The sequence below is a fragment of the Miniopterus natalensis genome, chromosome 1, assembly GCF_054644295.1.
Source record: "Miniopterus natalensis isolate mMinNat1 chromosome 1, mMinNat1.hap1, whole genome shotgun sequence".
NCBI lineage: Eukaryota > Metazoa > Chordata > Mammalia > Chiroptera > Miniopteridae > Miniopterus > Miniopterus natalensis.
The window spans coordinates 37,108,902-37,122,794 of NC_142081.1; the positions used below are offsets into that span (position 1 = coordinate 37,108,902).

At 36.9% G+C, this 13,893-nt stretch overlaps 1 protein-coding gene and 1 non-coding gene across 2 annotated transcripts; both read right to left on the reverse strand.

Moving 5' to 3' along the window:
• Window positions 1–2,045: 2,045 nt before the first annotated feature.
• On the reverse strand, window positions 2,046–13,546 carry TMX1 (thioredoxin related transmembrane protein 1). The gene is made up of 8 exons (XM_016198107.2): window positions 13,385–13,546; window positions 10,295–10,410; window positions 8,962–9,007; window positions 6,902–7,030; window positions 5,707–5,752; window positions 5,509–5,610; window positions 5,322–5,388; window positions 2,046–2,533 (listed from the first exon to the last, which is right to left on the reverse strand). The coding sequence occupies exons 1-8, from the start codon at window positions 13,534–13,536 to the stop codon at window positions 2,355–2,357; spliced, it is 837 nt and encodes a 278-aa protein (XP_016053593.2). The 5' UTR covers window positions 13,537–13,546; the 3' UTR covers window positions 2,046–2,354.
• On the reverse strand, window positions 10,045–10,176 carry LOC148094087 (small nucleolar RNA SNORA70). The gene has a single exon (XR_015716484.1). It is a non-coding gene; the product is annotated as a small nucleolar RNA SNORA70 (small nucleolar RNA).
• Window positions 13,547–13,893: the final 347 nt, after the last annotated feature.

A 13,893-nucleotide genomic window follows, 5' to 3' on the forward strand; every position in this document is an offset into this window, starting at 1 on the left:
GGATTAGTCAGATGTCTACAGTGACAGTCCTAAAGAACTGCAAGATGTTTTCTGAAATATCAAGTCTCTACCTATTCAGCCTACTTTTAATTTTCTGTATAGATATATTCTAATTACATAAAAACTTGAAATTTATAATTTTATGTATACTAGAAACTAGAATGTTTGATTTAGAACTGTTTTCCTCTATTGTTTGTTCAGGTAAGAGAAAAAGATGTGTATGACCAACATATCAAGTACAGTGACACAATTATTCATTTGAACATTGTTCAACACAAATTAAGCATTTCTAAATATGCAACTAGAAATCACACATCTTCAGCTTTAGTGAAGGCTTAGAAAAGTTTATTTTGTACTTAGAATATTTTTCTAGAAGCATCACAAAATTACTACACATCCAAACTCTTCAGTGGTAGAATACTTTATATTCTAAAGACAAGGCCTTTAAGGAAAACTGTTGTACATTACAAAACTGTACGTCTAATGATCTCAGACAGACGCAGAATCTAGATGAGAGAGGACGTTACAGAAATCATCTACTATATAATAGACAGGTAATTCGTTCTGAATACTTACGGTTGTTCCCCTTCTTGTAGCCAATAGTTCTCTATTGCTACCCCACACTGACCCCACTCTTGCTGTAAGGTTAAAAACTGTATCCTAACTCTTTAAGGAGTAAAAATATATTAAATGTCCCATCCTGCTGATTCCCACTTGTGAAATACCACACAATAGAAAGTATAGAATACAAAGTATGTCTTCTCAAACACATAAAAACGTTTTAAAACATCAAGCACACACTGACTTTGTAAAACCAATTAAGAACTTTCTGTATATGAGAACAGATGTACATTGAAAACTAACATAAAAGATGCTTTTTCCTGAGTAGAATGCTAACTTTATATCAGATTAAGCTTCTGTGAATTTTCAAACCATAAAATACCGAGGCTTTTCCACATTAAAAAAAATCAAGAATGTTCACCTTCACATAAAAAAAAAAGTTGCGCTCAACCGTGAGAGCATAAGCTCACACACGAAAGGGTCTCAGGTTTAATTTCCAGTCAAGGGCACAGACCTGGGCTGCAGGTTCATTCCCAGCCCTGGTCAGAGCATGTGGGGGAGACAACCAATATGTTTCTCTCACATTGATATTTCTCTCTCTTCCCCCATTCCCCTATTCCTCCCTCCCTTCCACTCTATCTAAAAGCCATGGAAATATATCCTTGATGAGGACTAGCAAAAAATAAATAAATACACAAGTCCAACAAGAGTGATTTAAAACCTAATGAGTGACCAACATTTTAAATCAGTAGATAGCTCTTCAATTTTAAAGATCCCTCAGTAAACTTCGGTTTGCAACATCAAAATAGAACACTATATATAAAAACATGAAAAGTATTTCCAGGACACTATCCAATTTGGAAAATGAAAAATGTAACCCATGCCTTGCCAGGCATGGCTCAGTGGCTGAGCATCAACCTAGGACCCAGGAGATCGGGATTTGATTCCCAGTCAGAGCACATGCCCGGGTTGCGGGATCAATCCCCAGTCAGGGGCGTGCAGGAGGCAGCCAATCAATGACAACTCTCTCATCCTTGATGTTTCTATCTCTCTCCCTCTCCCTTCCTCTCTCTGAAATCAATAAAGATATATTTAAAAAAAAAAAAATGTAACCCGTGTTTAAGAAAAATACACTGAACAGAGGAACAAACAAGGCAACCAACCTTTATAGGAATCCAGACAACACTATGGACTTATAAAAACTGCCTAAATCAGTAGCATATCTACGTGTAAAATAACCAATTAAAATAAGGTTGTTTTTATTAGTTGCGCAATTTAAAAATATGAGGAAATTTTTGGACCGCATCTCTAAAAGGACCACAGAGTTGTCACTGAAATACTATTTTTTGAGACAATGGGCAAAGTTCCCATTTATGGGAAATTTTTTTTTTCACATAGTGAAACTGAGAAAAATTTTATCCAATGAGAAATCTTTTTCTCTAAAGTAATTTCCTTAAATACCTCAATAATGCAATTGGGAAGTATAACTTTTCAACTCAGAAAAATTTTATTATGAAAAAGGTTATTATTAAACAAACATACACAAATCTTATTGCTTGGCACCAGATTTTTCAAAATATTATAGAACTGTTTAAACCACCCTACTGTGGTTATATCCTATTTCAAATATTTTACATAGTGCTATACTTTTATTTTCTGGAGGCAGACCTTTCAATCTAATGACAATATAGACTGAGTCTTGCAGTGTACAAGTCACAGTTCACTTCAAACCAAAAGAAATGATTAATCTTCTGTTTTTGTCCAAATCATATTAAGATATTTATAAAAATTAACTATGATTTATCTGTGGCCAATGAAGGAGCCACAGAGCGCTGTCTTATGGCATTCTGAGAAGAGTCTTTGTTTGTTCCTTCTTTCCTTTCAGCTTCCTCTTCTGAAACGTCTTCATCATCGGCCTCATGTTCCTCCTCCACTTTTTTCAAAGGTTGAGAAGATTCTGGTAATAATTTTTCTTAAAGATAAAGACCACAAAATGTTTTTTTGTTGATGTATTACATTTGCATTAGTGTAAAGTCAAGATATAATTCATATGCCCATAAAAATTGCTTTGGCATTTATTTAATCAATCATAAGTTTGGATTTCCAAAAGGAAAAAGTTATTTCAAGAATAAGAGATACCGTAAAACCACAAGCTGGTTTGCAAGCTCCATTTTACTTAACAAATTCATTATAATTATCTACCTATTTATAAACTGAAATTAATGAGTCAGAATTAATCCTGTGAATATGGATGTTTTAAGAAAATATACTGTATTAAATATAACTATGTCATATTAATTTGCCATTAAATCTTTTAATTAGTAAGTATACTGAAACAAACCTCAACACTCTCCTTGTTTCAGTTCCCAAGTAAACAGCAATCAGACATTTACAGTTGCAGGTTATATTCCTACCCATGTTTTCTTTTTCATGTGGTTTCATAAATGTGATCCTTTATGCCAAATGTACTTTTATGAAGGTATAATTACAAACAATAAAATGTACAAATCTTCAGTGCACAGCTCAATGAATTTTTAAATATGTACATATATACTTTTTTCTTTTTTATAAGGCCAGTTGCTAGTTAACTTGAAACTCAGAACACACCATATTAAACTGAGATACAAAACACAGAATTAGGCCAATGAGCTTTACTCTCTTCAGTGTTCATAGACTGCCCCGAATCCCAGGCAATCCAGAATGGAGGGGAAACAATACAGGAGCGTAAGTTAGGAAACTATGGGAAGAAACTAGCATGAGTGGACCACCTGTTCTTTGGGGTGTCTGGCATTCCTCTTTCTGTTTGGTTAATAGCCTCTTCCCTATAGTACATCCCTTGTGGTGGTGCTGAGCACTAGTTTACAACAGTGTTCTCTACCAGGGTGATTCTGCCTCCCACGGAACATGTGGCAATGTCTGGAGATATTTTTTATTGTCACAACTGACAGGTGGTGCTACCGGCTACCAATGGGATGCTGAATATCCAACAACATAGAAAAGACAGCCCATCATAATTAAAAATTATACAGCCTAAAAGGACAATAGTGTCGAGGTTAAGAAACCCTGGTTTACAGTGACTGTTCCAAAAAGTGAGCCCTTTACACAAGTGCAGTGCACCAGAATTTTTCCAAAAGTGGATGGGGGTAGGGAGAAGGTGTATTTCCTTCCTACTCTGCAGTTGTGAGCTATAATCATTTTATGCTCAGGGATGAAAAGAGCCAAAAATGTAGCAAACAAAGGCAAGTAGAACTGAGCAATTCAGAAATATAACATGCTAACATTTGAGCCCCAGGATCCAATCAACTCTGCCCTCAGATTTCCTTCCTACATAAACCAAGGTCTTTCCCTAGTAACTCAAAGTCTAAGCCAAACACAAATACTGGAAAACAACTCAAATCATGTGGCCTATTATTAGAAGGGGCAATATCACAAAGTATGAATTAATATCTATCGGTTGTGTCACACATTATTTAAGAGACAAATCTGCTGTTATGGCTAAGGTTTTTGAAGTGAAATAAAATATATATATTCACCAACTTTTAAATTTTCTTTTAAATAATCTGTGCTTACTTTTTTTCCCCCTAGAGGTTAGTGGCCCTTGGTGGATAATGATTCCCTCCTATATACATGTCTTTTTTATAGTATCGATACAACTATCTATAAAATGAAAAAAAAACCTATCAGTTATTCAAAGAACAAAGTATACTTTAAGTGCAATCTCCACTGACTTCATTTCAGGAGTTCTGACCTCAATAAATCCTAAGTCATGAAAGGTAGCATATGGGAATGCCAGTCCAAGAGTCTAATCTAGGTTCTACTCTCAGCTCTGTCATTTCTACGTGACCCTTACTCAATCACAAAAATAGGAAGAGTATTCCTTTTACACAGTCAACTTTAGAGAGCAAATGGAATGACAGAAAGTGAAAGCAAATGGAATGACAGAAAGTGAAAGTTCTTTACAAATAGCAAATAGGAAAGTTTCCATAAAAATGTAATTTTCAAGACTGAAAATAAATGATTGCTAGGTAATTATATTAAGACAGACAGTAGTGAATACTTCTGATTATATAAACTTGCAGCACCATGTCAATGCCAATTTTTAATCAACTACAGGAACTGCTTTTCCCAGTATCTACCAGAAAAACTTAGGCTTGGCTAGAATAAAAAGAAAAATCTTCAAATGAGACCACTATAGTAATGAATGACTTCAAAAGTAGAATATATAACTTTTTTGACTCAGGTATGTTCAAATGGATCTATCATGAATATCATGGAATTTTCAAATAAATTGATCATATCAATGTTATTAAATATCTGCAGGTTACACACAATATTAAAATTCTCCACACTATAAAAGCCAAAAAAATAAGTATATTCCAAAATCCACTGAGCTGTCATTCTTACATAAAATATATATCCCCTTCCTCCTTCCAATATAAGCCACCATTTCATATTTTAGAAACCTAAGCTGGAAAGGAGGGATTAAGAAGTACAAATTACCAGTTATTAAGAAACAGTCACGAGAATGTAAAATACAGCACAGGGAATACAGTCAATAATACTGTGATAACTATCTATGGTGTTAGATGGGTACTAGACTTCTCAGGGTGATCTCTTAGTAAGGTATACAAATGTCTAACCACTATGCCGTGTACACCTAAAACTAATACATATGTCAACTGTAATCAAAAAATAAATTTTAAAAATGAATAAATAAATAAAAGAATCCAAAAGAAGAAAAAAACAAAATAAAAGCTTACTTGAAGGGTATGGCTGCGGTCTGCGTCTTCTTGAAGGACAAAGGCAATCTGCCAAAAATATCATACACTGCAAAAATAAACATAAGAAATCCAAATGTATAATATATGAAAAAGCTAGTGCAAATACGTAAAATTATCAAATTTTAAAATATTTCTATTCCTAGTACTCTGAAAATAAAGTACTTACAAGTCCTAATAATAGTCCTGAAAGCAGAGTTGCTAAAGCAAAAACTGTATATGATCCCCATACCGGTAATCCAAGGTCCTCAATAAAATAGTTATGGCAAGTCTAAAATCAGAAGAAAAAAATAACCAAATACCTGGTCATTCAAAAAATATCACAGTCAAAAAACGTTTAATATGGAAATAAAATTTTAGCCCATACCCTGATCCACATAGATAGCTGAAAGAGTGCTGACATACTACTCATCCTGAAATAAAAGAGAGATGATTAAAAAACTGAGGAAGACATACAACTTTGAAGTAGAATACGTGCATATAGCTCTATCTTCTATTTTCACTCTGTAATTTCCCCAGCAGGCCAGATTTTATTGCTGGTGTTAATCAAGGTTACTCATACAGCACTAATTTCAAGGCCGTAACAAGAAGACTTTTTAATGAAAATTAAGTTTCTGAATTGTTGCTAGTATGTGATATCCTCATAAATAAAACATTTAATAATTATTTTCTCCTTTCTCCCATTGCTTTGACATTAACCTTTCACCTTTCATCTGATGATGTCTCCAGTGTACTCTGAGTAACAGGTTACAAGCTCTATGGAGCCAGCTGGTCAGTTAGGCATACTGTAAAGCAAATGGCTCCAAATGAGCAGAGAATCCTTTCATGAGCAGAGCCTGGAGGAAGAACTAGGGGCACTTACTGAGCAGATCCTCCCTGCCTGAGAATTAAAATTAAATAAAACTTACAATAGCATTAGCTTGATATAGCTTAATGATATATAAAATAATTACACAGGAAACAAATGTAAGTCATCATATAATACTCCTGGAGTCTCTCAAATCACCCATGAGGAACTGCACCCCAACGGCCAGAATGAAATGCGAGTGCTATCTCCAATCGTTACTGCTCCATAGCAAGCTGCTGCCCTCAAGTTATATGTAAGCTCAGTGGTTAGTCATGCCACTAGGGTCATTAGGGTCATTGTTCATTCTTCTATTCAAATTAAAAGTTATCAGACAGGTAGAATAATTCAATCACATTAAATCAAAAACTAAAACCTAAAGGAAGTACAAGTAGGTACATTCAAATATGAAGCTCAAAGGAGAGCTTTACTCACTACATTGTTCACACTCTTCAGGGGATCATTTAACTTTTGATAATACAAATGACCATATCTATAGTTAAAACATTCCTAAAAGGCTTTCAACTTAATTCTAAAAAATGTCTCCTAGCTTAATAAGGATCAAAGCACCTGTTTAACTTAGAAGACAGAGTCAAATCAAAAATATCACATAAGAAATCTGAATATACTTAAGAACCCAACTATACTTTATTTACATGAAATATAATCTGTCCCAATTAGAACTGAAATAAATAAAAGAAAAATCCCTCATACTTACAGAATGGAACCTGGACCAAACCATGATGAAACAGGTTCAATATTCTTCCATTCTTTTTCATTTATAAAGTTTATGAAGTCATTCTTAGTCCGTGGGCCCTGATAGCGCCTAAATTCACCATCTTTACAACTAAAGAGGATCAGAATTAAATATTAACCAGCACCAAATAAATAAACTTTGTATTTGTTTTGCTATTTCTTTAACCTCGTTTTACAATTAACCCTAATATTCAAAATCATTAGCAGTACACAAGTAGCGAATTACATTATCAACTCATGATATCTTAGCCCCAAATTTAATTAAATGAGGCTATGTTTTTATACAATCATAAGACTTAAGACTGTTATTGCTATTCTTCCAAATAATAAAACTATGAAACACAGTTGTTATATGTCAATTACATCTCAATAAAACTGGGGAAAACAAAGTAGATAAATCTCATAAAATGACTTAAGCCTTATGTGTAATACACATTATTACATGGAAAGTTGTTACAAAGTGTCTGACACTTATTGTCATTTATTGTTAAGCTTTAAGTTAAAAATTTAAGGCAACTTTCTGGTATTTTCAGTCATAATCACATCATCTCAGTCATCATGCCTTAAGTCGCTGGAGGCATCTGGTAAAGTGTTTTCCTTCATCCCATTTCAGTGATTCTATTTTATGGTCTGCTGTTTTTTCTTCCCGAAATCCACCTCTTTCTTCCCTTTCCCAACATATGGAGTTCTGTCATAGGGTCATAAATGCTCTCCCTGCTCCCACATCTTCACCAGTCCTAAAATAACTTAAATAATACTGCCAGTCTAATCCTACTTAACACTTTTATTTGTATCACTTAAATGCAACAACTTTCAATAGTTCCCTATTACCTACAGTAGGGATAAAGAATCCTTTATCCATCCAGAGCCAAAGACCATAAGAAAGCCAGAAAACAAAGTTTTGTGGAAAAAATGGCATTTGAGCTGTTTTTGAAGGACAGGCAGATTTCAAAAGGCAGAAGTTAGGGGAATGGGAATGATAAGCAACACTAAAAAAAAAAAAAAAAAAAATGGGCAGAAAATTCCAGGTATGTTTGGGGGGTGTTGAAAAGTGAAAAGGAACGGGGAAGTCTGACTATAGCCACTTAAAGGGCCTATAGAAAAAAGTACTGATTGAAAAGGAAGAGAAGCACTTACAGAGACAAGAATAGCTACAAAGGGAGCAGGAGAGAACAAAAAAGGTACAGGGAAGCGTGCAGGAAGCAGCCGATTAATGCAGCCAATTAATGATGACTCCCTCATCTTTGATGTTTCTCTGTCTCCCCCTTCCTTTCTCTGAAATCAATAAAGATAAAAAAAGACAACTAAGAAAAGCTAAATACAGACAAAGAATTGCTAACTTGTTTTCTTAAATGAGGAGAGCGGTACCTCCTGGCATTCAACCCACCAGAGATGAACATTAAGGTAGAGGGCAGGTACACAGATTTGAGATTTCCTATCCCCCCTTAGAAGATAGAGTCAAACTAAAAGACCGGTTACTAAAGACTACATAATCCTGTACATTCTGACTTAACACTCAACCATTTTACCTCCTACTGTCCCCAGGTTGAGCTATAGCACTTTCTAGCTAATTTTTTAACATACCGTGTTCCTATTTATGACTACTTATGAGATTACCCTCAGGATAGAATGCTTACTCTGTACTTTTGAAAATTCTACCTCCAAGGTTGCAGTTAAACCCCATAATCTCCATGAACCACTCCAGCCCAGTATTTTTTTTCCCTTACCAAACTTCCTACAGGACTTACCACAACTGAGCTCAAAAATACTATGCTGAAGAGCAGCAAACCATTTCACATGAACATTACCTTTGAAAACAATTACAAATCTTTGAGTTCAGGGACTGTTTCATATATTGTTCATCTATATAAAGGCACCTAGGACAGCACTAGTAGTTAATAAGCCTTCTAATATACTTAATGAATATAATGCTCTTTAAACATGATCTAGGCCAGAGGCCTACTATTCTGATTTTACTATGATGCATCCTTCTCCATAACTATCGAATCTTCAAATACTTACTGATAAACAGTAGGAAGAGCAGTTATGATAAATCGTCCACTCAGACCTGCAAATGATAAAGATTAGAAATAAATACAAGAAAGAACACACAGCAGGTTTTATATGGGCCAATAACTTGCTACTTAAACGCTGATTCTGATTTAAATACTAATAGGGGAAAAAATATTAAATTATACCTAAAAACAATTGAGCTTTATAACATAAATAATTTAAAAATCCCATTTACGTAAAGTACCTTCAAAAAAAACCTACTACACATTATCTCAAAAAGTAAATTTATATATAAACACTTGATCAATTATACCACTGTTTGATAAGACTACTAGTGACGAATCATGGGGCAGCCAACAGTAGTCTGTTTTACAAAATCTAAGATCAAATCAAATTGCATTTAAGATGCAGAAAACAGAGGCTGAGTTTAAGGTATTAAAAATGGAAAACATGAATCATAAGATGAGCAATAAGAATAGCAGCTAACATTATTACTAACCAAGTGTTAATGTTAATATACTGGAGAATTAATCTCTCTATTCCTCAGTTTTCTTATCTATAAATGGGATGTTAGCTATCTCACAAGGCTGTGTAAGAACTACATACTAAATGCAAAACATTTGTAGTAGTACCTGTAATTGGTAAGTGCTCAATATTAGCTATTATTACCATTTGGAATAGAGGCAAAGTCAAGAACCCAGGTATACCCAAGAACAGGTACGATGAGGCTGGACTAAGAAAGGAGCATCCTTAAGGGCAGGTCCTGCTACTTGTCCAGGGGGCGAAATCAGGAGTCTAATTAACCCCACAAGCATGCAGGCTCTATAACTAAGAGACCATGTCCTCATATCACAAGTATTACATCTGGAACCCAACTACAGAGATTCAGACCACTTCTCAAGAAATATGACCTTGACTCTACAGAGAAGGTCAACCACATGCTCCTTATCCTGAAGCTCGCTGTGGATGCAAATGGTGGCTTGGCCAATGTCCACCTGGACCTGTGTTCTAAGACTTCTTAAAGGCATCTTACACACTAGTCTGGGGCCTGGGACACAAAGCAAAAAAGGATCAGAGGCAGTTATGTGGGGAAGATGTCTCCAAAGTCCCTTAGAACACATAAAAGGAATGAGCTGCATACACAACTAAGAAACATGCTTTTTGCAGCCATTGCACACAAAGCCCCCATCAGGGAGGTGGGTGAGTAGGCTTAACTAACTGCAGACAGTTACGTTTTCAAAACCTAATGAAAGGTAGAATTAAAGCCATGTAATGTGGAAAACAGGATAAATATACCAACCCAACATGCAAAGAAACAGAACTATCCACAGACTTACAGTACCTGGCTGCTCTGTAACATCTACTTTTGCAACATTGATCTCAAGATCTTCTCCCCATTCAGCAAAACTTTCCCATTCTGGTTGAAGATTTTGACAAGCAGGACACCATGGAGCAAAACTAAGAAAGATATTTAAAATAAAAAGTTAAGCACTCAAATACAACTATATTGGAATAAAAATTCTTAAATGTATAATTTGTTAAGAATATTTTACATTAAAAGAGAGGAGAGTGGTGAATTTTGTAAAACTGAAAAAGTTTTAAATGTGGACCTAACACTGGCAGTCAAGAACTATGAATTGATGATGCTAATCACATAAAAGCAACTCTGAGAATAAGACACAAGGACTTTTCATATGCAAAACGTCTCTAAAAAAACCTTTGGATTTCTCTATTAAAATGTGGCCAACCAGAAAGCTCACAGCCAAATTTGGAATTCACCAGTTTTAGTAATTTTACACTGCAGGAGTCTCAAATGTAAGGTGCCAGTATGAGAAAAGTAGGAAGCCCCGAGGGCTGTGGTGAATAAGGAAACTTGCACCCCATCTTAAGCAAGAAACCACTACTCAGGATGACTGCCACAAGGGACTGCAGGACCAGTATGGCAAGCTATTCTGACATAAAAGAAGCCAAAAAATCTTCATTTTTACATAGAAGTATTACCTCAAAACGTAGTACATAGACACAAACACTAGGCAGGCCAAACAAAATTCTTTTGGCCAGCCTTTGTTTGGTCAGCTTGTTTTTAAGACCTTAGGCTTACAAATCTATGGCCAATCACATTAGGATTTTAACTACTCCTCGAGTATTCAGCATTTTTCAAGGCCCTGATTCTTCCCTAAGATTTGATTTTTCCACTTTATTGTGCATTATCTTATAATTTGTCTGTTTTTTTAAATGGAACCAGGAAGAATAAAGCCTATACCTGTTAACACAAGAATAGGTTCTGGCTGGCCAGGCATAGCTCAGCGGTTGAGCATTGACCTAGGATCCAGGATGGAGGTTCTATTCCTGGTCAGGGCACATGCGGGGGTTGTGGGCTCCATCCCCAGCAGGGGGCATGCAGGAGGCAGCCAGTCAATGACTCTCATCATTGATGTCTCTCTCTCTCTCCCTCTCCCTTCCTCTCCCTGAAATCAATAAAGATATATTTTTTTTAAAAAAGAATAGTTTCTGCACTCCATTATACATAATACTTGACTTATTTTATTAAAAATAAATCCCCTAAAAGTAACAGGCATTGTAGAACAAGAATACTAACATACATAAAAGCCAAAATTCGTAACAATAAATAGTATTAAAATGAAAATATCTCTGTAACAAAACTTCTGATCAGGACAGATTTAATGTAAATAACTGATTTGTAATAACTAGCATTAGGACTACTAACTAGATTCCTTTACCAAGTCCCTTTTGTTTTTTAAGTGCTTTTTAAAGACTCAGCCTCAAAATCAGTATACCCTAATTTCATAGAGATGCTCTAATTCAAATAGCCTGTACTTCACTTTTGACTGATGTATTTATAGTATTATCAAACTGAGTTTTTCAAAATTTCCTTCAGTAATGCTTGACTGTATTTTGCATATAAATACACAGTCACTATTGCTTAACACATTATTTATGGAACAGTATTTTATGGACACAATCTAAAACAAGTTCCTCATGACAATAAAAACTAAATGCTATTACTTATTATATTGCCTCTCCCCTGCAACTTCAATGGTGTCTGAAAATTCATTTCATTGAGAACAGGTGTATACTATAAACGTTTCTCCCTGTCTTATCCTCCATATAAATGTTCTATGCCTTTTTTGATTTTATGACTCAAGAGTTACTGATTTGGCCTTCAGATTTCCCCTTAATGCCATCCAATTCCATGTGTCTCCGAAACTGGCAGCCCAACAATACAAGGAAAACACTCACAGGAACCTGGTTCAAGACGGGAGGTGTTCTTAACAGCTATTACTGCAGGCCTATTCTGTGTTAGGCTCTGGAAACTGAAAGGACGCAGTATTGCAATACCTGGACAGGTTAATTAGGTCTCTGGGTATCTCTCATCTGTAAGATGTGGGAAACAATACCTAACTTATAGAATTTGGAGAGAATTAAATATAATAATGTATGTAAAGTATTTTAGCGGTGTCTATAATACACAGTTAATACTCAATAATGGTGTTTTCTTACTAATGCCGCTATCAATAATACTACCACCACTACCACCAATTTAGAAACGAAAGCAAATGCAGAGAGTTTACTTTCTACCGATGCAGAAGGCACTTTATTATAACGGATTCTCCACAGACACATGCTTTTCTTCTAAAGGAACTTACAATCACACTCATACACTAATTTTATCTTTTAATGCAGAACCACTTGGAGAGCATTAAGAGTCACAGCCCAGGACATTCAGTACTCTGCAGAAACACACACCCAAAGAAAAAATGAGAGGTGTAGAAAGAGAAAAGAAAGCAAAACTGATAAAGAGAACGAAGATTTTTAAATAACCCAACTTGAATTTACTTAGCATTTAAAATAAAAATGTAACTGATGCATAAAATAAAATTTAAAACAAAGAGCCCCAAATTCTAACACTATTAACACTATAAATGGACTACCTTTTAAGGATAACTCGACAAAAAGAGAAGAGAGGTTCTGCCTAAATTCCTCTTTTGTAAAATTTGGTGAAAATAAATCTGGGAGTCCGTTAGCGAAAGACCATCCTAAAATAAGTAACTGTATAGGAACTCGTCACACCAACCACCCCACCCCTAAAGCCATGAACTAAAGTGGAGAGAGAACTGAAACGCAACCTCGCAGGCGCGCCCCAGCCCCGGACACGAAACTACAGAGTGCACGCGCTCCGAAGAAACTAGTCCCGGTTAAAACCAAGGAGGGGTGGGACCGAGCCGGCGGCCGGTCCGCAGAGTTTGGGGATGCGGAGGAGCCGGGGGCGCGGGCTCTGCAGTGGAAGTCCCGGGAACCCGGGCCCCGCGTGACGCGGTGGAGGAGTGCAGTCGGGCGTCCAGACTTGGACCTAGGACCCCGGCCAGCCCAGCCCACCGAGGGGGCCCCGAGACGACCGCCCCGCGCTCACAATTCTATCATCCACTCTCCTTCCAGCAACTCTCTCCAGTTTTTGTCCGTGATGACGCGCACGTTGCTCCGACGCCCGTGGGTCCAGGGAGCCCGGCAAAGCAACAGCACCAGTAACGCTACGGCACCTACGTGACTCCCGGGGCTCGCCATGTCGGCCGCTCGCCCACCCCACAGCAAGCGCCGCGGCCCCGCCTCTGCGCACTAGCGGCTCACTTCCGCCCTCCCGGCCGATCTGCGCCTGCGCAAGACCGCCGGCTGGACGCGCGCGCGCCCAGAGGATTCTGAAGGCGCAGGCGGAGGCCATGTTCCAGCTGGTTGAGTAGGGAGAGAGGGAAGCGCGCCTATCCCTAGTGCGCATGACAGAAAAGCGCTCTTTTCTCATAGCCCCAAGCGCCCCGCTATTGTTGGGAAGGAAAAACGGACAGGAGGCGTGGTGTAGAAAGTGGGCGGGGCTTCGGAGAGGAAGCTTTTCATTCAAAGTACTGCGTCAGGATTTGGCGCCAAATG